The sequence below is a fragment of the Amia ocellicauda genome, chromosome 19, assembly GCF_036373705.1.
Source record: "Amia ocellicauda isolate fAmiCal2 chromosome 19, fAmiCal2.hap1, whole genome shotgun sequence".
Taxonomy (NCBI): domain Eukaryota; kingdom Metazoa; phylum Chordata; class Actinopteri; order Amiiformes; family Amiidae; genus Amia; species Amia ocellicauda.
The window spans coordinates 23,467,601-23,491,875 of NC_089868.1; the positions used below are offsets into that span (position 1 = coordinate 23,467,601).

Here is a 24,275-nt window from a genome sequence, read left to right on the forward strand (position 1 = left end):
GTGTCCAGGTGGGCTTCGAAAAAGAGCGGAGAGAACTGAGGGCTTGCCTTTATTGTAGATCGGTTCTCCTGCCCCATCCAGGAATATGGGGTACAGAATGAACTGGTACTCTTCGGAAGCAAAGAAAGTGTCTGGAAAACAGGAGAGAAAAGGAGAAGCGATAGTCTGACAAAGAAGGAACACGATTCCCAGCGTTAAACACTGGCGCAGAGCAAAAAAAGTCTCGATTCCAGTGTCTCATTGCCACCTTCATTGCGTTTACAGTGGATGCAGTGTTCGATTCAATTCAATATGCTACAGATCGATTCACACAGTGGAGAAGAAGAATAAAAATGTATGTAGGATAATAAGAGACTGTTAAAAGAGAAAACAAATATCACTCCTCTGTCTACTATAACTAAAACAGATATAAACATGGAGTTCAGAAAAGTCCTTTTATCAGATGGAAACAAGTCCAGTTTTGGCAACCAGGGGCACTAGATCTATGCCATCCACTGCCACTAGAGGGAGTTCCTTAACCTTCCCCAGGAAAATATTTACATTATGATATTATGGGATATTTTGGCAAAAGATAAAAGAGACCGAAACAATGCCCAAAGCCTGGCAGGTGTGGCTTTATTGCATAATTAAATCCAGACACGATCTCAAAGGCATACCGTATATGTAAAAGTCACGTGCTTTGACGGGTGCTCGGATCCACTTCACAGCCTTTGCCCAGTTCTGCTCTCTCTCCCTGCGCCGCCGTTTCCACTCGATAATGAAAGACTCCGGGAGGGAGACGTTCGGGAGGAAGTACCACGACAGGGCGGCGCAACTGCTGTTCACGAGCGCCACGCTGAAGGACTGCACCGCTCGAGCTGCGAGGGACAGGGAGACGGATTCATTCACGTGAGCGGTCAATAGCGGAGTCGCTCGAGCGCAATGAGGATGAAAACTGCGGCAAACGACCTGCAGAAATGAAAAAACCTGAACTGTGCTGAATTTGCACAAGAAGGGCATTTAGATCAATTAAACTGAAAGAATGTTCTTCAGCACAATGGAAGACTGGTTCCCTTTATGAACAATAACCACTCCTCCATCAGACCTATTAGCTGTTAATGAAAATATGTCTAATGGAGGATTCAAATTAGAACACAATTTTTTTTCGCATCCATTGTAAACAAAAAAACTCCATAAACAAAGCCCTCGTTAGCTGCAAAAAGCCCTGATGAGTTTATATGAAAACATTCCTAATCGTGACCTCCTGACTTACTCGTAGACAATCACAGCGCCAGGTTGGATATCCAGAGATCATCGCGTTTACCTCTGCTTGCGTGCCTCGCTAGTGTCAAATTGTAGTTCATCACCGAAGCACCGCGTGAGTTGAAGGCCAACACCGACACACTGTGCTGGTCTTCGGTCCAAACGAATGTATGCGCCGTGGTCACATTGAGATGCTCGGACCACGTCGAACCCGTGGAGGTTTGATGCTGAACTTGAAAACCCTCCACTGAACAGAAGAGGTCTTCCCTTCTCAAAGGCTAGAAGATATTGAAAACGGACGAGTTAAACATCCATACTACACAACACGACAATCAGAGGACAAAACCAAAGGGTAAGTGTCAGGGAGGAGAATGCATATACATTTCTAACGGATTCATCCAAATGTTTTTACCTTCATGAGAAGAGTGACACTGGTCTGTTTCTTTGCCGGATCCTCTTGGATAACTCGCCAAAAATCAGGACCCCATTCTGGCGCTGAATCAGAAAATACATTAATTAAACTCTTGCAAGCCGCCCACTGAAAGACAGACTTACAACAGCGCACCCCCTAACTGGGATTAAATAAATACTGAAGTCGAAATCAAAAGAACACTCTGGATATTTCCAAACACGAGTCTCGTATGCGATAGGCACTCAGACCACTGGCACCCCAGCAAGGTTGGACAACCCTCTCCTGAGATCTCAGAGGGGTGATGTCATTTTAACACTCCCACTCACAGTGACACATGTCTGGAGCAGAGTTAGTCAACTAGGGGACTTTCCCATTCCTTCTAGTGTACGTGTTTTTCTCCCTCAGTATTTCTTTAACTGCCTCAGTAACTCACTGAGGAAGGATCGAATCTGACCCTGAAGGACCGTCGGCCGTGTCTGATTTACCTCTAATGTCGTGAACCGCAGTGTAGACCGGGCTGCTCCAGACGCTCCAGTGTCCGGGTCCGTCCAATCTGCCGCAGCAAACCTGAACCACGTATACGACACATGGATCTGCCACCGCGATCACAGCCGACTGATTGTACACACCGCCGAGGAACTGCCAATGAGAGAGAGACGATTCACACACACAGACCCCCAGAGGTTTATTTTCTCCTATAACAATCTGTCATCCTACAGCAGTTCTTGTTTTTCTCTCCTCTGTGCCTAATGGTTTATTTTATTGAATTATTGATGGTTTATTTATTTGTTTATCTTCAAGGGGGCTACTCTTTCCCCACTGGGAAGGGAAAGTCATACTCGGAGAGACCTTTTCACCCTGGAACAGAGGAGACTACGTGGGGACTTGATTCAAGTCTTCAAAATCATGAAGGGCATCGACCACTTCAAACCAGAGGAGCTTTTCCAGATCAGCAGGGACACACGCACCCGGGGACACAAATGGAAATTGGGCTTCAAGGCATTCAAGACAGAAAACAGGAGACACTTCTTCACACAGAGAGGCGTCACAATCTGAACAAACTCCCCAGCGATGTGGCTGAAGAGACAATTTGGGAACATTCAAAAACAGACTGGATAGGATCCTTGGATCACTTAGTTATTAATGGACACCAAACGAGCACGATGGGGCGAATGGCCTCCTCTCGATTGGACACTTTCTTTAATTCTTATGTGCTATACTAAATACAAATTGATTGATTGATTGATTGAAAGTTACATCCTAAAACACACCTTCCACTCCACATGGGTCCCATCTACAGCATAGCGGACCTTAAACTGAAGATCATAGACCGGCAGCTCAGTCCTCTGCCAGCGGATGCTCAGATATCCGTCGGGGGCCGTGATCTCGGCCTCCAGGTTGAATGGGGGGTGCGGCTTTACTAGGACACAAAATACACAATAAAAAGATGTTTGTTTTATATTCTCTCTGTGCACTCTGTTGACATATTTCCTACTGTGTTTTTGGAACCATTCCATGTACAAAATACAGATTTTTTTATATATGTATCACCTTAAAATTCATAGCAGTCAGAAAAAGTAGAAGCTTGTATCAGTGGCGGACAGACAATCAGGCAATAACCAGGATTGCTTCTTGAATGAACTAGCTCTGAACTCCATTAATCAGGCTCTAGCAGAGAAATTAATTCAGCTCCTACTATCCTTTCCTCAACGAACCGTCAAGAACATCATGCCAAACGTACACCATGACAAAACACAGTGTCTGTGCTGCTCACCCACATCCATAGGCGTGACGTACGTCAGGTTGGACTTCATCGTGCCAAGCTCATGCTGGTTCTCCAGCCACATCGCGTAGCAGAACAACATGTACAGGGGCTGGAAGGTGCAGGTGTTGGAGCCGCGCCCCGAAGCCGGGCACTCGTCCGCCTGAGGGAAGCGCGAGTCGGCCTCCAGGGCGGCGCAGGAGCGGCCGATCCTTTCAACACACACATCTTCAACGTCCACATCGTAAACACGGTTACACGCTTTGTAGAAGCATTAAAACATGTACCAGCCACTATATGTCTTTATCTATAAACTATGTGTTGCTTCTGCATACATATTTATTTGCTTGCTATCGTGGTCTGTAGAGCTCTAACTGGTACCAGATAATTTTGATAGCCAAAGGGAAAAAATAACAAACTCTTCCACACTGTTCACATGTTTGTTTTTCTCACCGATAAAGGAACTTGACCTGGCTGTCCTGTGGCCAACCTGGCGTCCATTTGCATGTCATATTGGTCAGGTATTCATTCGTTTCACACGAGATCTCGACACTGATATCTGAGGGAGACGAGAACAACAGGAATCAACTTGCGCGCTGTGGACACTTGACCAGTTTTGCACTCACGGTACCGTCATCTTACCTTGGGCATAAATGGCGGCATAGCGGTAATTGCAGACGGAGTTCTCGCCGTCCTGCTGGCAGCACTGCAGCACGTCGAAGCCAATCCTCCCCCGGCGCTTCTGCGGCCGCACGTTCAGCAGGGTGACGCTGCTCACGCGCTCGTTCACGACGGAGTACTGGCTCTCGGGAACCTTCTCGTGAGTGTTCAGCCACCACACCACGTTTCTCGCGTCCACGTTGCGGTTGTTGAATATGCAGTAGACAGTGACGTTGGAGCCTGTGCTGGCCAGTATCCTCGCCGGGAGATACGTCACTTCTGTAGAACAATGACGTGGAGAAGTGATGCAAACAAAAACAAAACATTGAAGACCGTAACATCCACAGCAGCGAAGTGTGAAATGTTCAAACCGCTCTGCCCGGACTAATGAAACAAGCTGGAATCGAACCAGCGACCACAATGACTACTTTTTAAATAAAGTAGTAAAGTAATCTTGGTGTTACTGATAAGGAAGCAGACACTTTGGTCCAGGAGTAAGGAGATGTCCCATCGAACCTTTGTGCAAACATCCCAGGCTCCGACACAGAGAGACTAAACCACTGCCAAGCATCGGGGCCTGAGATTTTATTACAGGTATTAAGTCAGTAGAGGGTGGAGGAGGTTTTTCATTGCTTAAGCCTACGGTCATAAAAATAAAAACAGTCTCTAAGCACGGCACCAAGCAGCAATAAAAGGGGTGGCGGTGAACCTATAATTTACCCACTCTAACTCTGTCATTGTTAGTTTCAGCAGTTATCGTTAGGGAAATGGCGCAGTCAGCAGGGTCTGAGGCTCCGCCCTCCGCGGTTCGGGCCCCCAGCTGATGAACGTAAACAACTCTTTAAACAACTCGGAGCTCATAGATTGGGCTGTTCCTCTGTTTAGCTTCTGGGTCTGAGGAGTACCTGTGGAAGCTCACACAAAGAGCACCAGGTACTGAAAGTGAAATTGAATATTTTGTACTTTGCTGGTAAATGCAGTGTCTCAATAAAACAGAAAGCAGCTCCTTGGACTGTGAAATTATCATTTGGCTGCCGTTCACTGTGGTCAAGACTGGGTGGTTTTACAGCAAACACACATAAAATGAATGGCATTTTGCTGAAATATGATTTATTACCTAAAGCGGAGAAGTTGTTTTTTCAAGAAAAGGGGTCGTTTAAGTACATAGTCATGTGAGTAAGCTGCACTTAGTGTCAAGGGAAAAAAAAACAGTAAGGCAGTCCTGTCATGTCACTCTAAGAATTATTATTCAGTACTCGTGCCTAAAAGAATTGGCTAAAGAAACTATTTTGTTTTCACCTGGGGCTTTGTTCAGAAAAAAAATATCCTAACCAGCTGTTTAAAGGTCTGGCACAAGCAACGTCTGGTACATCTAAATAAGTAGTCAAGGGTCAAAAAGCTTCAGTAAAGTAAGAGGAAAATCATTGCAGGTTATTGCCGCTCCACAGTCGTGCTTAAGTCTATTTCTTTCTTCACCACAATCACATGCCGTTGGAGAACATGCATCACGTAACACCACGCAAACGTCACGCTGCGCAGCTCAGCTTAAACGCTTCCATCACAACTCACCATTTAAATATATGTAGAGATGGCCGCTCCAGTCGCTCCAGAGGCCCGGTCCGTCGCGAAGCCTACAGCGGACCTGAGCCGTGTACGCCAAGCCCGCTCTCAGGCCAGAGAGAGTCGCAGGGGACGCCGGCACGCTTTCCACACGCTGTTGGAGAAACACGGTTAAAGCTATAGTAGGAAGTCAATATCACGTGGTGAGGGTTCGAGCACGGCAGTTATAATACTGAAATGTCCTTCACAAAAAAAACAGGAACCAAAGACACTCTGAGGGGTAAAACAGGCCTTGTGCTCTTGACGATAGTTCAACTTTTATCTACGGTATAAACTCTGACCTGCCAGGTGTCCTCAGATGTGTTTGTGGAGTAGCGGACCTCATATTGAACCGAGTAAGAAGCTGGAAGTGGGTCGGTCCAGCTGAGGCTCAGCTCCCCGGCAGGAGTCATATTGTACTGCAGGTTTAGAGGGGGGTTCGGCTTCACTGGGGAGAGGATAGAGAGAGAGAGAGGAAAGGATGAAAAAATTAAAGTTTTATATAAAACCATTCAATGGAAAGAACGTGAAATTAATACCGAACTAAATTCTTCAAGGAATTCTAGACAAGACTCGACAATTATTTTTGTCTGTTTAAAAGCGACTGTCACCCAATCTTTTGCCACAACAGTCAGATTTGCCTTCTTTTGACAGCCTAACGAGATTTTTAAATCAGGCTGTTGGGATAATGAATGCAAAGGGAGTTGGGGATGAAATCTAGCTGTCACGAATTCTATTCAGATACCGTAAAAAACAGGGAAGTTAAAATAACCTGATCTTTTCCGTTTCTTAAGAGGCTTCGTGCTCCTAAACTATATCCGAGCAGTTATTTTCATAGTCATGCAGAGTACATCAGCACTAACAAACTGTATACATTGCCGAAAAGGTCCAGAAATAACAACATTTGAATTTACTTTCACGTAATTGTGTTATTATGTGTAATTTTCTAAACATTAAGATAGGTTTTAGTGTGACGGGCCTCTTAGTTGTGTTCTTCATGAAGTGAAAACTAATACGAATGTCACAATTATTCAATTTCAGATCTCGGTCTTTCAAATAACAAACCAATTCCTATTTCACAGCAGCTCACGGAGTCCTGGTTCATCGTCGACCACGGGAACAAACAACAAACAAATGTTTCAGTGATCTTCCAATGTATTATTTTAGACACACCGGCCATATACTTCAAGGATGAACACTGAAGAATCAGTTTTGAAAAGTCAGAGGGATGAAAACGGGTCACGTTGATGGAAAGACTGTTTTTCTCTCCTTGTAGAAAGTCCGTGACTCACGCTGCGGCTTTAGGACTAAGCAAACACCTGATTCTGTCAGAGGAAAACTGTAATGGACCTAAAGTGGACAGACACGGAGAAACGGTTTTCGCCAGAGCCTTTTTACTTGAATCGAACATTAGATGCTACATTGAGTATTTAAACGGTAAGCTTTTACTGAGCTAACAGACAGAGCAAACAAGAAGGGGTCTGCTCTGTTTAGCTACAGAAATAAAACAATTTTACTGTCAGAAAATTAAAGGCTCTGGGTGTAACCCTGAAATTCTGGGGAGAAAAAGCAACAACCAATGGGGGGGGATCCACTGACAAGCTTGGCCAGGTACTTATTCAGCGATCCTGATTTATAGGGCACGCTTTTATATATTTGGTGGAGTAATTCCTCCTGTGATCTGATTCCAAAAGCAATGCCTCTCTTTACAAGAATAAATTCAACCGTAGGGAAAATGAAATTAAGCAATAAAATAGTGCAACTTTACAACCATTTAATAAGTAATCAGACAGCTGAACACTCTGAGACTTGTGTTAGACTTGTCCACAGTTTGTGATTGGAATACGTTCGGTGTGGTGTTAGTTAGGATCATACGAGCTGGAGACACAAGAAAAGTGTCTACATGACATTTTAGAGAATCCACATTTCAGCTGAAGGGCAAAAATGTATTATATGTTAAAATTATAGTGTTAAATAATAGTGTTTCATATATATACATGGTGATTAAACTATAATGTAGGGATGGAAGATTATTTAATTGAACTGGCTTGAATTTTAATAAATGCCAATCTGTAAATAGCACACATCTGAACTAAACTCTGTCAAATGTTATCACTAGGGTGACCTTTATATAAGTATATAATATATAATCAGAACTGACAATTATATTGTTCATACTCCAGTTTAGAAGCATTAATTGCTCTTCAACTGGACTCATGAATGTCCTGTGAACCGGATCCCTGGACACAAGCATTCTCCCAGAAACACCTGTTTTTCCAATGTTTTGTCACAGGCAAAGACAAGGTAAAGACAGGCAAAGACGGGTAAAGACGGGTAAGGACAGGAAAAGACAGGCAAAGGCAGGTAAAGACAGGAAAAGACAGGAAAAGACAAGGTAAAGACAGGTAAGGACAGGAAAAGACAGGGAAAGGCAGGTAAAGACAGGAAAAAACAAGGTAAAGACAGGAAAAGACAAGGTAAAGACAAGGTAAAGGCAGGGCCTGATTTGAATTAACTGTAAGATTGACTGTTCTTGACACTGACCTTCAAACAGATAACATATTCTCAGTTTTTTCTATCTGTAAGTCTGTATTCCTATTTGTACTGTAAATAATAAAGCTTTTTGATAACCTGGCACAGAATCAGCACATAGCCGTGTGAGAGACAATCCTCCAGGAGTCTAATTTACTTTTACATCCTCCCGAATACATTCTCGGTGACATAAATATGCCAGCACAGGTGCATTTTAACAAGGCCAATTACTGGCGAAACAACAAATGTTCAGACAAAATGTTCTAGCCCAGTAAAAGTAACAATTAGACTGTTTTTTCTCATGAAGATCAACAATCTTTTTAATTGGGTAAAACAGGGATTTTCTATTCGCAGCCTGGAGAAAAGATGTAACCTCAGGTAGGCGGTTTTCCTTTCAAATGTCAGACGTACCGATCTGTCTGGGAACCACACGCATCACGGGGCGGTTGACAGCAGTGAAGCCGTGTGTGATCGTTACTGCCAAGCTGTAGTTGTCGCTCGGGGTCTCTATAGGTATAACGCACTGTAGAAAGTCCTCTCCATCCCTGGCGTTGTGAGTAGCGTCCACAAACGTCTCCTCAGGGCCGGTAGACATGTGTTCTGCGTCTGAATACGACCTACAATACAATACAATACAAAGCAAAACCTCCAAAAGATGCTGATGGTTACATTTAGGTTGTGTTCAGAGAACTATACTGAGTAATATCGTTAAATTGAGCGTTAAACATCAAATTAGGGGTTTAGTTTGAGTCCCCTGTAAAATTAGGCTTCCGTTGAAGTTAGGGTTGCTTTGAGCCTAGCTTCAGATGTTTGTGTTGGCTAAGACTGGGGTGTAGGCTTCACAATGCAGTAGATAAGACATCCTATTGTGTGTGTGTTCGGCTGCAGCCTTTCTCTTCCCCGATCTGGAGACGGTGTGTGATTTATCTGACCCCACGGCGTCAGGCACGATCCGCTCGGCCGAGACGAGGCGTCCCCACCGCGGTTTTCAATCAGAGACACTGCCGTACGATCAGAACAGAAATAACCGGCCGCCACACAAGTCAGCCCTGAATGGAGTCATACGGGGTGGGGGGCATGTCACAGCGAGAGCCATTAACGAGATTGCTGCCGTAACTTGGGTGGGTGTGTCGCTTGGAAATGAGTCTCTTGCAGACGGAGGGGGATGTTGATTGTGCGTCAGGATACGTCAGCACATCTCCCACTGACAAGCAGAGCAATATCAGGGTTTTAGTGGGAATCTATCTATCTGTGTATCTTCCTGTGTGTGTGTGTCTGTGTCTATGTAAAGAAAACTTTTCATTTAAAATAATGAGGAAGAACATGTACCACATACATAATAATACAAATAATAAAATCAAGCACTGCACAGACAGGAACTCAATACTTACACCGAATACCGCATCCTAATTATGAAGAGCCCAGCGCTGTCTGGAGGCCGAAAGCGTGGCTTCAGATTACAAATTAAATGTTCCAGGTTTCCATCAGCCCAACACAGGATGTTCAAACAGACGACTGAAAGAAATTCAATTAACACGTTAGCTTCAACACTTTCTGCGGCCAAATGAAATTAAGGGGCATTTTCTTCGAGGAGGCTTATTAGGAACATGTCAGAGCCATTTCCATTTACAGATCGTCGACGCTTAGAGGCGGCTAAATGAAAACAAATTAATTGTATTACACTTTATCTCGGCTCCCAGTCAGAGAACTGTTTTTTTTTTCGGTTTTAATGAACTTCTGCCTTGACTACGAACTATATGTGGAAGGCAAAAAGGGCAGGGAACGGCAAGCAGCAGCCATAAAAGAGCAGCAGTTTTAATGTTGTGTTTTCAGGTTTTTGCGACCGTTGTGTTACTTTCTTTGCAAGGCTGTGTTGTGCTGGAAATATTCCCTCATGTATAGTGTGTCCAGTGATTACAAGACATCAAACACTTCTCTTAAGACCTCGGCCGATGATTATTGTCACTGGAAGGGCTCGTGAACATTAAGTTTACAAAAGGGATGATCCATATTTTTGTGATACATCTTTTTAATTAAAAAATAACTAAATATTCCTTATTGTTGAGCTTATTTAAAGTGTATGAATCTATATTACATCAAAATGCTACTGTAGAAGTTTTTTATATCATGGGACGTTTAAACATGGAGATTAATACAGACTCTTACTGCTGTTGCAATATTATTACAAATCGATCAATCACCTTCCATTTCCTGACTGTCAATCTGATATTCTGTCGCGTTGCTCTCAGTCCACAGACAGGATTGGGTGGCATCTCGGTGGTCGAGCTCAGCCGAGACGCCGCCACCTGCGTTGGGACTGTGTCCGCTCTCTGGCCCGTCTGCGGCCAAACCCTCATTGTGTTTGTGCGCCTCATCCGGCCAACCGCAGCACAAAGCGAGCTCCCCAGGCTGCGCCTGAACTGGACGGGGCAGCCCTTCGGTGGGAACCGGAGCGACACCTGCAACCAAAACAGAATCGGAGCAGCAGAAAGAGCAGTGAGCTTCATACGATGCCTTCAATAACTCTAGAGAGGGAAGCAGATACCAAACCCATCTTCCACCCGACCCCCAAAACATAAACAGTATAGACTCGTCTCTAAACATGGCACTCGTCTCATGGCCACCGTGAACTCATTTCCCTTTATTTGTATTTATAATCAGAGACACAAAAAAGAACAGGCGCTCGTGTAATGCATTTCAGAGAAAGTCTTAGTCAGAAGTATGCTTCAAGGGTAAAAGCTTTGGACCGATTGTCAATAACAAACAGGCTTTTATTTTTCTCCTCTCTGTGCTGTACCCATATTCACCGCTTGGAGACCCAAACAACAACAACAGGACAGACACAGTTTGAGAAGCAACACCACAACAAGAACCCAAAGTCATGAGGGCAGAGATATGACCACGTAGGTCACAGAATAATTTTGGTTGGATCCCGAAGACAACAAGTTCTCGTGATGTACAGCTGTCTATGGCTTCACAAACTACATGGGTTTTGATGTCTACAATCGTTCTGTGACTCTGTGTGACACTGTGTGTGAAAAACTATAATTGAGGTTGTGATCAATAAACTCAAGTCGACACCTCGGTACATATTGGGTTTGCCAATATCTTCACCCACAAGTCTCTCAATATACACAGATCTGAGTGTCATAGCTAATGCTGGTAAAGTCAATCTAGTCTTAACCCTCTAAGGTAAAATAATAATAATATAAAAGACGATCACTCTCTCCTGTGGATGATGTCTTTGTTATTATCCACTGCAATTCCACAAATGTGGCTTTTCTTGGACAAGATATACACAACCTCCTACTGAGTATGAATCACCCTCACAACCAGGGACTGCTGGGATAAAAGATAATTGGGTAGGGGGCAAATTTCCCAATAGATCCAGCATTGTTTGACCCATAACAAAGCTACCTATGTTCCCACGTACCATCAACTGGATGAGACACCCCCTCCGACAGGCATCTCTGTCTAAACCATCTCTACATTTCACTCACAATTGTTAGAGACACTACATTGAACTGACCTATATCATTTTATCGCTGTTAATATTTTGATGGCAGCTTAAATAAATATACAGTTCTGCCAAAGCCTTTTATTGCACATTCTTAATCTTTATCTATTGAGAGTTATTTCAGAGAGTGGGAAGAGAGTGATTTAAAGCAGATATTAAATGCTAACAATGTAATTTAAAGACTCGTACAACAACAGGCGTTTTCTCTTTATGAGGTTTTGTTTGTTCACGCAGGAAATCTTGTGAGAGGCGATTGTTTGCGAGGCGCCGGACAGCTCACCTGGTAGTGAAGCCACAGCAAGGTAAACCAAACAAAGCACCTTTTCTAAGGACTGCCTAAAGACAAAGACAAAGAGGATTTCAATTAAACATGTACAAAAAAACACACACCAACTCGTTGTTCGTGCCCAAGAACCGCTGCCAATAAAGGTAGGTTTATAAACATCGTACACATTCATATCTTTACTGGATGCTATACGGTGACAATTGTGTGCTTGTTTTTTTTTATAAGCCAAAAACAACCACACAAAAATACAATACTGATGTGTGAATTCTAGTTGGCCGTGCTAAGGTTTATTTTAGCATAGGTTTCATTCAGTAAATCCTGCATCTTTCCCTGTGAGGTCTATAATAGTGCCTTTGATGTCATTCCTATGATATTTGATACTTGTTACCAACATCCATGATCATTAGTGAGAGTTTACAAGCATGCACAAACTTGATGGCACATTTACGAAACCAAGAACTCATTCAGGCGGACATACAACTAAAGCAGGATAAAAACTGGGCAGAACTAGACGCTTGACCTTACCTGTTAATACTTTCCTTCTTGATAAGATCCTTCTCACAATGTATTACAGACGGACGGTGAAATGTCTCAGCTTTAAAAACATGATTCTTATAGTCGAGTGTCTTCACTGTAACCTCATCAGCAAGAAGAGCACAATAGAGTCTCATACTTACATTTTATCTGTGTGTGCACATTCCTCTCCAGGAAATCCAACCTCACTGAAAGGTGAAATACCTTTAAAATAAAAACAAAAGCATGTAAACATACACCAGAATAATGCATTTGCAGTAAAGTGTGCAACGATTTCTCACACGTCCAGGAAGGAGGAGCCTGTGGGAATCTCAATTCTATAATTCATTAGAAATTAATGACCCTTAGCAGTGATGATAAAAGCACTTTCACCCTTGATGAACGCCGAGATACAGCACATGACGTATACGCTGTTGACCGGTTTCCAAAAAACGCTGTGCCTTTTCATTTCAAAGTCACTGTTTCAAATGAGCCGCAGTAAGAAGGGAAAATTGATTTTTCTCGCATTGGTTTAGGCACTGTAACTTTAGAAATACGACTCCCAGGGTGCGTTGCAGATGTAGAGACCAGGTGTGTGTGTATGAGGTATTGGGTGGACATCTGTGCCAACCTTCCCAGTTTCATAAGGAGCCACACTCACCCCCACCTGGGTAATTAACCATGCATTAGTAACTAGTTATAACAACAACGGTAATAAAGATCAGGAACGAGAGCCAGGCAAGTGGCTTTTCACATCTGTGGCACATTTTCCAGGAAGGGTTTTTCAAGCAGATGCAAACATTTCATATTAAAAATGGATCCCCACATCAAAACAAACGCGATAGTACTCCAAGTGCTCCAGACCGTTCCTGACGAAAACAAAGTATCTGGCAGCGGCTCAAGAACAGACCTTAAACGAATACCATGAATAAGTATCAACATATGTCAAGTTTAAAATGTGGGTTAAAAGTCACTGGTGCCAGTTTGAATTGCCTACAGTATAATGATACAGTCATCTCCATGGTGCTGTTCAAGTTCATCCAACTGACAGAAGTTTGGAAAAATATGCCATCACTTCTTAGGTTGTGGTGACGTCAGTGGGATACGTCATTGCGTTACATCTCAATTCATTTGTACACCGAATGAAATACATTCCTGCGAGGCGGTGACGCAATATTGAATCATTGTACGGTATAATGCACGGCAATTAAGCAAGTTAGAAAGAGACTGTATATTAATGAATCATTTACTTTCACGGTAGGTCCCTGGGGAAGGTGCAATCTTCCTGAAACTGCACATATTTTTAAGGCGAGTGAAAAAGCCTACAAGCAGAGTCAAACATTGCTTTTAAATGTAATCATGGGAATGATACACAATGCATCTAGCAGTGTATGAGCAGAAAATTGGGGTAAAGAAGTTATGTGTTAATAATTTAGCTAAATGAGGAGAAAAGGCTTTCCATTTATATGCATTAAAAACAGTTAAATATTGCACAACCAAAAACTGAACAGTAGTCGTGTAAATGAGTTTTATAGATTATAGATTAACACAAATGCGACTGTTTTATATATTTTCTTTGATACAGCACCGTTCTTCACTTGCCACAATGACGCACAATAGTGAAATCAATAGTATTCATCTTTATTATACTGTTAGTTTCCAATGCTTTGCTGTGCATATAGCCTTTGGAAAAGCAGTGCTGTCTGCGGTCACTAACTTTGATGGTTTGATATCCTCTAATAGCAGGTTACTTTATTTGCAGAGAAAAATAAAGATTACCCTGCAACGAAAAACACAGTCACTGCGTCTTTGAACAAAGCGGGCAATCTCTTACAAATCATTGATCAGGACAGCTTTATCTGTGAAAGTCCTTTCTACGGTAAAGCGCTGCATAAACTGATCGATTAATTTAGACGACAGGGCTGGGGAGCAGAAATACGACTTTAATCTAACCCGGTTTTATGTCACATGCACGCTTGCCAATGTATCTAGTCGGAGAAAACACATAGAAAAAACGTTTTCAATACAGTGCTGGCCACTTCTAAATCTTTGCTGTCCTTTAGTGCCACACAAGCCCCTAATGCAGCACAGGTTGCCCCTGCGATGCAAAGTGCATCCCCAGAAAGATGCATGGGTAACTAAATAAAAAGACAAAACCAACCCCCATCCCGTTTAAAGATGCATTTGTCCCAGGTGCATTTAGAGGGAAACAAAAAGTGAGCTGTAATAGTCCTACCTGTTCGCTGGGAGATGCAGAGAGAGACTGATGTTGCAACACTGCGCACCAAGCTGCGGGAGAAAGACATAGACAACTAGTGCCCAGAGCACATGCATGGAGAACGATCCCAGCTGAGGGAGGGAGGGAGAGAGAGAGAGAGAGAGAGAGAGAGAGAGAAAAAAACTGAACCTACTTCGTCAGTCACAACCTTGAGTCATCAAGGCAGCAAAGGAAATCCTACGTCTATTGTGTGCAATGGGACACGGCGGTCAGATCAGCTAATGCAGAATCAATTTCAGATCTGTAATTATAATCGATCCCCAAACTGCAAACGTCACTTTAAGTTAGGGGTTTGTAAGAACTTTTCTGTTTTTCTATGTAATTATTACATTGGGGAGGGTTGTGGTGCAAATGTGACACTACTGTGCAAGCATGCGAAGTATCACAGCACTTGGCCGGGGCTTTCTTAGCATTCATGGAGCAACCCGCAAAATGTGACAAGTTGGACTTTCTGTTCGGGATGCACACAATGTTCCCGGCTTATTTACGGTGCTGATACAATTCATTCGTGTGCAAACAAGCCCCCCCAAGAGGAGACTGAAATAAACTATCCGATCTTTGCTACATTATCCAATTTATACATAAAACACGGAGGTGGATAATGGTGCACTTAATGGCTGTGTACAAGTGCTCATCTAAAAGCACAACGGAGGATGTTTACCCAGTCCCCATGTCTCTGCATGCCGTTGTTTGATTAAATAATGATATAATAAATTGAATAATTTTTGGGCAGTTTCTCTGCTTGCCTGAAGATGACAAATCTATCTATTTTCTCTCTCCGGGGATGAAATGTACTTATATAGTATATATAGTTTGTATTTCATGAATCAACCGGTTTCTCCACATCTCTCTACCCTGTGGCTCCCCTGTGGCCCCTGAAATTGCAGGGTTCTCCACAACTGGTCAGAAAAGGAACCGCAAGGTTAAAGTCATGCCTGATATTGAGATAGCAGAGAACTGTGCCAACCTCTGGATTTATCCAACCCATAGAGCTGGTGCTTTAGCCTATTGTTAAATGTTCTCAACAATGTATTTACTTTAGGTAGGGCTTTCTCTTCTGCCTTTTTGGAAACCATCATTCGGAGATATTATATTCTTCATATATTGTTTCTTTTCCTACTAGCACATGGCCTGGCTACACTCACACTTCAGGAAATGTCTGATCTTATTTCAGTCAATGTTAAAATACAAAAAAAAGTCTTATTTAAACCAGAACGTTTTTTTATTACAATCCGTGGCCAAGGCATTCTTAAAACTAGTTCCTGACAGAATTGATGTACTTATAAGCTGCACTGGAGTGAACATTGATCATTTGTACCAAATCCACTTTTGCGTTACCAATAAGATACAACTAACATGAAATTTGGCAAAACACTTGAAAGCTTAGCTGTGCGTTGCTTTCACTGATTTGATGACAAAGGAATGTGTTTGAACCGACTTCAGAAAGCATCAGCTATGTGGTTAACCTTCTTTGTTCCCCATGGACTGCATTCATTTCCAGCTTGATTTACTTCCAGTATTAATCACATCCATGAAAACTTACCCTGAAGTAGTTGGCGCTGTCGCAGATCTTCAGTAGGATATTTATGAGAAATGTACAGCTGACAGAAGGCATGTCAGAAAGCATGTGCTGACAGGATAAGACCAGGACTCCAGCAACACTGTAATGGAGCTAGCACTATTTTCCCTCCCTGTTTAATTGTCAACCAGCTGTTAATAATACTTCTAATTATTACACACTTTTATACCATTTCTGCATGACAATTCTGTTGTGTAGTAATTATACAGCGAACTCTACAGTATGGAATATATACTAGGTCACAGTGCAGCATAATAGAGAGCTCTTCTGTACAAATAGAGCCATATGGTCACTTTACTGTTATTTTATTGCATCATTGTAATTGCATCATTGTCTCCCATGCTTAGAAAGCTTTGCTGAAGTGGTAACTGTGGCAGCTGGAAAATCCTGGACCTGTGCAAAAACACATCACTTCCCAAAGTCCAAGCAACCTGCAGCTGGTGAAGTACCTTTAATACTGCAAAGGGTTAAATTAATTCATCATCATCTTGTGTAGTGAGTTTGTGGAAAACAATGGCAATGTTTTCCATTTATTCAGTTCAGTTGCATTGTACTCCCTGGTCACAAAGCGTATTGTGAATGTTGATTTTTGTTTTGTGTTTTTACACAGTTGCTGCAGATTACCTTTCCCATTTTATACTCCAATTGATTTCCGAGAAGATAACATATTTTCAGACAATGGAAATATTTAATCACCTTTAAGCATTCCAGGATTGTACAGGGGATTTTTCCCATTGCTTTCCTTTCCCCTTATCTGTGGAATTATCTAGTTTAAACTGAGATACATTAATCTATGGAATAATTTAAGACAAGGTTTCATTTACCATGTGAAAAGACATTTTAACTACATTAACACTCAATCTGTAATTTAAAAAAGGTGTGCAATTGGACTCTTTTGTTCGTGACATTAAAGACTGTTTTGTGTTATTGAATTATTGTTGTCTTCTAAACCACCTTCGTATATTGTTTCAAAAACCCTGGGGAGGGGAAAGTCTGGGGATGAGAATATTAAGTAAATTGATTTAAAGAGAATGATTGAATGTGTGTAAACAATAACAACAACAACACAAACTGTCCTCCTCCCAGCATCCTTCGCGCTGGATCAAGTTCAGTCTGATCAGCATCGATCGTACACAACCTTTTTGTGTATCACAGCCAACAGATATTGACTCTCTCTTGCATTTCCCTCAGCAATCTCTTCAACTTGTCCTATATAAAAGGAATGACATACTATTTATGTGTATATTGAAGGAGAACAAAACAGAAATTCAAATGTTTGGTTTTGTTTGTTTATAGATTTCTATATCCTCTCGATCAGAGCGCCCCCGGTCATCAAACCCTGAATTCCCCATCGTCTCCCCAGACGCCGTGCAGAAAGAGCACTTGTACAGTCGAGATAAAAGCACAGTCTGATTCCTGACGTCTCCCGTGGCTTTATCATATTAACTCAGTCCCTTTGATGCCCAGAAGCCCTGATTTTCTCAATAAATCGGTCAGGTTGTGGTAGCAAATCTTTGTTATTTAATGGTATTTAAAGGGCTGCGAAGGTGCGGCAACCGATTAAGGGCTTTTGGCAGCAACAGATGAGAGACACATATCTGATGCTGTTCAAGGGACTCCAACAATAGTTTAATTGATTTTAGGATTGCATTTACAAAGACGGGGCACAGAACGCGCCACACGGAGGATAACTTTCATGGTCTGTCCTCAAGGTCTTCCAGCTCCGTCTCATACGAGCACAGGAAAATAAATTGACCGAGATTCAAAATTGACTTATGCAGGCACACACGGACCCGGGGACACAAATGGAAATTGGGCTTCAAGGCATTCAAGACAGAAAACAGGAGACACTTCTTCACACAGAGAGGCGTCACAATCTGAACAAACTCCCCAGCGATGTGGCTGAAGAGACAATTTGGGAACATTCAAAAACAGACTGGATAGGATCCTTGATCACTTAGTTATTAATGGACATCAAACGAGCACGATGGGGCGAATGGCCTCCTCTCGATTGGACACTTTCTTATGTTTCTTAGATGAGAAGTAAATCCACAACAATAACCAGTATTGCCATCTACATGCTGAAGACAGTTACTGGAGGTACACAGAGCTGATGGGGAAATGACTGACTGACTACCCAATGATTCACCAGCGTTGAGGCTGAGGGGAACGGCAGCTCAACACCACAGCGGTCATGTCTGCTCCAGCCCCATATTGTACCACAATCTGTTCAGAAGCACCTGTATGAGCCACGACCCTTCGAGGAACAAATACGGTTTAGTCAAGTATTCATCTTGTGTCCATGACATCGGACAGCGGTGCACATCAAACCAATAATATCTTTAACCTCTCCAGCTTGCATTTAGTAATCCCGCCCCCGCCCCCCAGGCTAGACCATTATTGAGTGGGAGGTAAAACACAGAAGAGCTGTGGAGTCACTAGCCGTGCACAATGAACCATCGCAGGATCATTCATGATGTCACTACAGGCAAGGCCTTGAGGTCTTAGTGCCCACTCAGAGATGACACGGTCCCACCCCCCCACGGTCTCCGACGCCCTCTCTGAACTCCCAGGTGGGTGTGCAAGAGACGTGCTGCCTCTTCTCTGTCAGAGAGGTCTGTCAAGTGCAGGAGCTCGAAGTCAGACGATTGCAGGACCTGCAAAATTGTGTTCAGTAATTGATGAACAAGTTTTGAACTAGAATCTTCATGTATTTAAGAGTGCTACGATTTAGTGATAGTATGTGATGGGCAGAGGTAATCTTAAGCAGGTATGCTATAAGAAGGACTACAAAGGGTCATGTCCGACCAAAAAAAGTGTAATTAGGGAGCTTTAGTGTCATACCACAATGCCTCCGGTCTGTGTCAGCTTTTGATTTACTTTACTATCAGACCTCCACCTATCCACGGTACCATTTCATCTGTAACTAATCTGTCTCATCTGTTGCAAAACATCAGCGCTGTAGCACAAGATGGAGTTGAGGATAAGCATGACTTTTTAGGGGAATTTGATAAATTACAAGCATTCATTTTATTGTTGCGATTTGTGCTGGTTACGATGGTTAAACCAAGGTAGAGAACTGAAAGTACACCACACTACACCTATTTTATTGTACCACAAAACACTTTACCGTTACCACATTTTTACCACAGAACACCACATTGCAGTTTTACGAGTTCTACCACACGACTGAAATTTGTACATGCCAAGAATGTTTCTAATCAAGAGATATCAAACAATATGCTTAGGTGGATGAAGGCCATGTTTACCACACAATGCACATGATAGCGGTCCTAAGTTAAACCGTTTCATTTTTACAGCATTTCTAAAATAAGGATGACGCGTGCCAGTGCGTCATCTCTCCGGAGACCTGCTGGGGAAAGCTGATTCAAGGATGACAACATCTGAAAACGATGTCACTCTCTCCAGGGATCTGTCTTTCACGTGTCGATAAAAAATTCAACTCTCTCCGACTAATCACAGCGCTGGTCCACAACTGTTTATCCCAAATCGGAAATCTCTCACACAATCAAAGTCTTATCGATATGCAAATGTTGGTTGAAGTCTTTAAGCGCATGGCTTTCCCGTCTCCATCAACAGTAAGCAGAGAGGGCTAGTCAAAACGAGAAAAGGCCAAATATCGTTCAGAAGAGATGTTTAACGCCGGAGTAAACTAGGTATCCAGGACATAACTAGATTTATTAAGTGTAACACTCCCAAGCTTTCCCAGGGATATATGTCTCCTGTAAGTGCACAGATAATTTTTAAAACGAGTCCCGTTTTTATTATTTTGAAAGATTTAATCTGTCCGCCAGAAAGATTTACTGCCCTCCCAGCAAATTTACGTCTGCAAGCAAAGGCTGTAGCGTGTTTATTTCCTTTGCATTGCGAGAAGTTAATTCCAGCCCTAAAATTCAGCTTGCATGACTTTCTAAAAAGATTGCTTGTAAACCAATTTCCTGCCCTCAACACCTCCTTAAGTGATTGTGGCTTGAAAGGGATGGAAAAGGTCAGATCATAGATTTAGAAGTGTAATTTCTGAAATTAAATTAAACCCCATTGTCTGGCTTCCGACAGCGCCTTATACTGACAGAACATCTTCCCAATTAACCCCCGGAGACATATTAGTAAAGCGAAAGAAAATAAGATCATTAGGCTTTTGAATATGGGAGATTATGTCAAAGTGCAAACTGTTACCCCTCATACAGAGCATGTTTTAAGGTTAAACTGAATATTAAAGCCTTATTTTGGGAACTTTGCAATGCCTGGCCCTTTTTATATAATAAAGAAAGCATACCTTAATTACCCTAGGGCATATTGTTAATGTTAAACAGTATTGGAAAGAGAAAAACATGGTTGTCCTAAAAAAAAAGTCTGTGTTAAATCATTGTGGGTCTCGGTGCCAACTGTAAGATAAATGTAGTTAAAAAACGTGAGCCGTGGATTTGCCAAAGGTATATAAGTTGCTGATGTACGACATTCCAAGATGCTGTGAAAATGCCTTGAAGGGATGAAATAATTTCATTTCCCAGGTTTTCCTCCCCGTTTTTATTACTTTTACAAAAGCCGAAATGTTATGGCCGTGAAAATAGGAGCCAAATCTCAATTATAGATGGTTTGATTTAATACGGCTCATTTGTGAAAGACCAGATGCCAGAGAAAGGCACACAACAAGCATTTGTGTGTTGTTTTCCTGTCAGAAAACCCTCTGTTCAGCGATACCCAGGTTCCTTATTTAGCAGGGAGACTCGGTGACGAGGAATGGTGGCTTATAAATCGCCTGACAAAAAGGTAGATTGGGAAACAGCAATGGAAATCTGTAATCTGTCTAAAAGCCTCGAATTTAAGACTCATGGCAGTTGCAAATCAAAGTAAAGAGTTGTAACCAGTCGTGCCTCAGCTCTGTGCAAAAATCATGTTGCTCGGCGTCCCGGTGACACGACTGCCCTGGCACAGACGTAGATTCACAGTAAAAAAAAAAAAAAAACACATAAATAAATCGAATCCGCTTAGAATAGAACCTGGCTGTACAATAAGTTCTGAAGAGACGCTACAAAGCATTCAAACTCCCTCCTCAGCATTTGAATTTGGCCTGTGAATGAGAGGAAAAGTACTGACAGTGTGTAGATGCCACACAGAAAAGGTTGTCCGTCACGAATCTGCAACTGCGTGTGAAGAGTCTGGGCTTGGAGCCACACCAACTCAAGGAAGGGTCAGAGTCTGTGTGCCAAGATTTACGGGAGGCTCATTATCCGAGGCGATGTTTGGGTGACAGGATGTATCAGGCGTGATCGGCATTCGGCGTCCCTGGCGGTGTCAGTCGGGTTTGCGTGACCTCACTCTTAACGCATGGCCCTGTCCCGGCCCCAGAGAAGAGAGAGACAGGATACGCAGACTACTGCCCCGACACGCTCCCCCGAGACCACAGCGAGACGCCACAACGCTTAGCTCACATTTCGTTATGACCAGGAATTCCAGAGCTCCACTCGAACCGCTCCAAGTTTGTGCGTTTTATTCTAATTCACCCCATATATTTGAGGCTCGCCTAATCGGAGAAGCAAAGTGCTGCCAAATAATGATCCCTGGGTTCTGTGATACGCAGAGAAACCTAACAATGAAAACACTTCTGACTCCGATGATTCAATTAAAATCCAATTAAAATAATCCAGCACGGATCGATTACAAGGCTAGTCCTTACTTTCAGCAAACTTAATGGAATGCATTTAAAAAAACACAGGAAAGAAAATCTATAAAGCATATTCAAATAAATACAAATATCAAACTTTTCACTATGGTCAACGAATGCTTTAACCAAACTGTGTTGATATGCAATTTTTATTTATAGCGCCCTTTGCAGAAGAGCCACAAAGCGTTTTACTGATAGTTGTTGATTAGTTCTAGTTCTGAATTAATTAAACTTCAATCTCATTATGTAGGCAGTATTCAAAACCCCATTTAGGCCGAGACACAAGTAAACACAAGGGATCTGCAACACAGAGCACCAGTCACACAACGTACAACAAAATAACCTTTTCTCCACTATCCCATGGACTATATTTCTATGTTATTTGTTCTATGTTCATGTACAAGTCCCTGCGTCTTTGTGCATTTCACTGTATTTGTAGACTGGATACACCTCATAAAAAGAGAGGAAAACAGTCCCATTTGTTCACAGTGTTTTTATGTGTAATTTGGAGTTTTATTGTTTTTCCATTCTGTTCCCGAGCTCCAGTAAGTGCTTACAGCAGCAGATTATTGTAATATTGGCTTCCTCTGACAGTGGAATACATATTGTTTTCCCCACAGACATGTTAATTAGGCAAATATCTTGTTTGGAAATTGATAGCCTTTCATAATGCATTGCACAACACAAGACTGCCAACAAAACCCCAGACTGGCCATGTGGAGTTGAGCATTATAATTGAATTATGGGTGCCGATTCTTTTGAGTGACAATCAGCCTCACTTGTATCAATTACACAAAGTGGGATTATAATTCACATCTGTCTTGTGTGGATGTGGCACGGAATGATGTACAACTCTACTCTGGAGGGAGAGAGTTTCACATCTTTGCCTTTCGATGGGAAGTTGCCCAGTATACACCCTTCAAAAGTGTGCAAAGACTCACGTCCAAGTTTGTGCGGGAACGTAGCCAGGGTTTACACTAGAGCCGTAAAACATCACACATAACCTAAAGGCCATTGAGTTTGAACAATAGGAGCTTGTATGAGCCCTCAATCCAAAGAAAAACTCCCTCCATTGGACCAGCTATCCCTGGGGTTTCACTGACATTTAAAAAGTTAACATAAAAGGGAAATAAAGTGCATGTTTTCAAAGAGATGCTCCCGGCAGGATGAATGTTGTCACAGGCCAACGTTGTGGTGAACTTCAGGAGATCACAGCTTGACAGTTAACTACACACTGAAGGAGGCTAAGCTTTTTATGACAGATACTTACACGGTGTCACCTAGCTATGTTTAAAGTAACAACTGACAAAATATCAGGATGGTTTTTATATTCCCTGCCACTGACATTGAGGAGGAATTAAAGATCTGGGCACTGGACAGGTCCGTACATAATTAATGATACCCTGCATCGAGACGTTAAGTGAGGCACAGTCCTTAAAGCAACGGTCAGGAATGTCTCTCTATCAGTAATACTATTTCTCACAATATTTGCCATTGTGTGCCATGACAGGAATAATAACAACAGGGACAGAGAACACCGCACTTACAGGAATACGTGAATTTCTACACACTGAAGAGTTACCGTACTCCTACAAAGCACGACAAGGCGATCAGAAAACATTTAGTTCGTCGTATTGTAAGTGGCTTTAGTTTATTTTACTGCGTTTCGAGGGAGGCGGTGAAGTGAAGGTCTTGGCATCTCGGTACTGAAGAAACCTCAGCACCCAGACTGAAGGTCAAAAGCCACTTCTTTACCATCTGTCACTCAAACAAGTTGCAGGAACACGCTGTGCTCAGAAGTCGAAAGAACGCCGGTAACTTGTTACCGAATCACATAACTCAAACTCCCAACGCAAAGCGACACACAGCATGAAAAGGTCGTGATCTTGAGCTTAATTAGGTATTGAAATAGAACATCATCTTGAGGCTAATGAAGCACAATGGAAAGTTAAATGATGTTGTCAAACAAATGCCGAATGTTTATTGTTAAATGTATTGACATTAACAATGCCGTTAAACGTGTGTCAGTCAAACGCTGATAACAGATAGAGCCTGGATTAGAATCAATGGAATGATATGCTAAACTACATTCTTAAGCTTTCTAAGAAAAAACTCATTAAAGAAAGTGTACATTTATACTTCTGAGCACAAAAAAATTTATTCTATATATATTAATCTTTTCTTAAAGGAGTAGAACTTTTTTTCTTCA

The 24,275-nt window shown here is 42.3% G+C and overlaps 1 protein-coding gene across 2 annotated transcripts in view; it reads right to left on the minus strand.

Moving 5' to 3' along the window:
• The window catches only part of lepr (leptin receptor), a 29,287-nt gene that overhangs the window by 2,173 nt on the left and 2,839 nt on the right, over positions 1–24,275 (minus strand). The window contains exons 2-18 of one of the 2 annotated variants that reach the window (XM_066692646.1): positions 14,760–14,812; positions 12,688–12,748; positions 12,005–12,060; positions 10,409–10,666; positions 9,599–9,722; positions 8,619–8,824; positions 5,978–6,123; positions 5,646–5,790; positions 4,059–4,355; positions 3,870–3,975; positions 3,429–3,628; positions 2,926–3,074; positions 2,140–2,293; positions 1,655–1,737; positions 1,304–1,520; positions 657–857; positions 48–131 (exon numbers count right to left, since the gene is read on the minus strand). In XM_066692646.1, the coding sequence (XP_066548743.1) occupies positions 48–131; positions 657–857; positions 1,304–1,520; positions 1,655–1,737; positions 2,140–2,293; positions 2,926–3,074; positions 3,429–3,628; positions 3,870–3,975; positions 4,059–4,355; positions 5,646–5,790; positions 5,978–6,123; positions 8,619–8,824; positions 9,599–9,722; positions 10,409–10,666; positions 12,005–12,060; positions 12,688–12,689 (2,428 nt within the window). In that variant the 5' untranslated portion in view covers positions 12,690–12,748; positions 14,760–14,812. Of the gene's footprint in view, positions 1–47; positions 132–656; positions 858–1,303; positions 1,521–1,654; positions 1,738–2,139; positions 2,294–2,925; positions 3,075–3,428; positions 3,629–3,869; positions 3,976–4,058; positions 4,356–5,645; positions 5,791–5,977; positions 6,124–8,618; positions 8,825–9,598; positions 9,723–10,408; positions 10,667–12,004; positions 12,061–12,687; positions 12,749–14,759; positions 16,611–24,275 lie in introns of those variants that run through there. The other variant, XM_066692645.1, reaches the window with a different exon arrangement.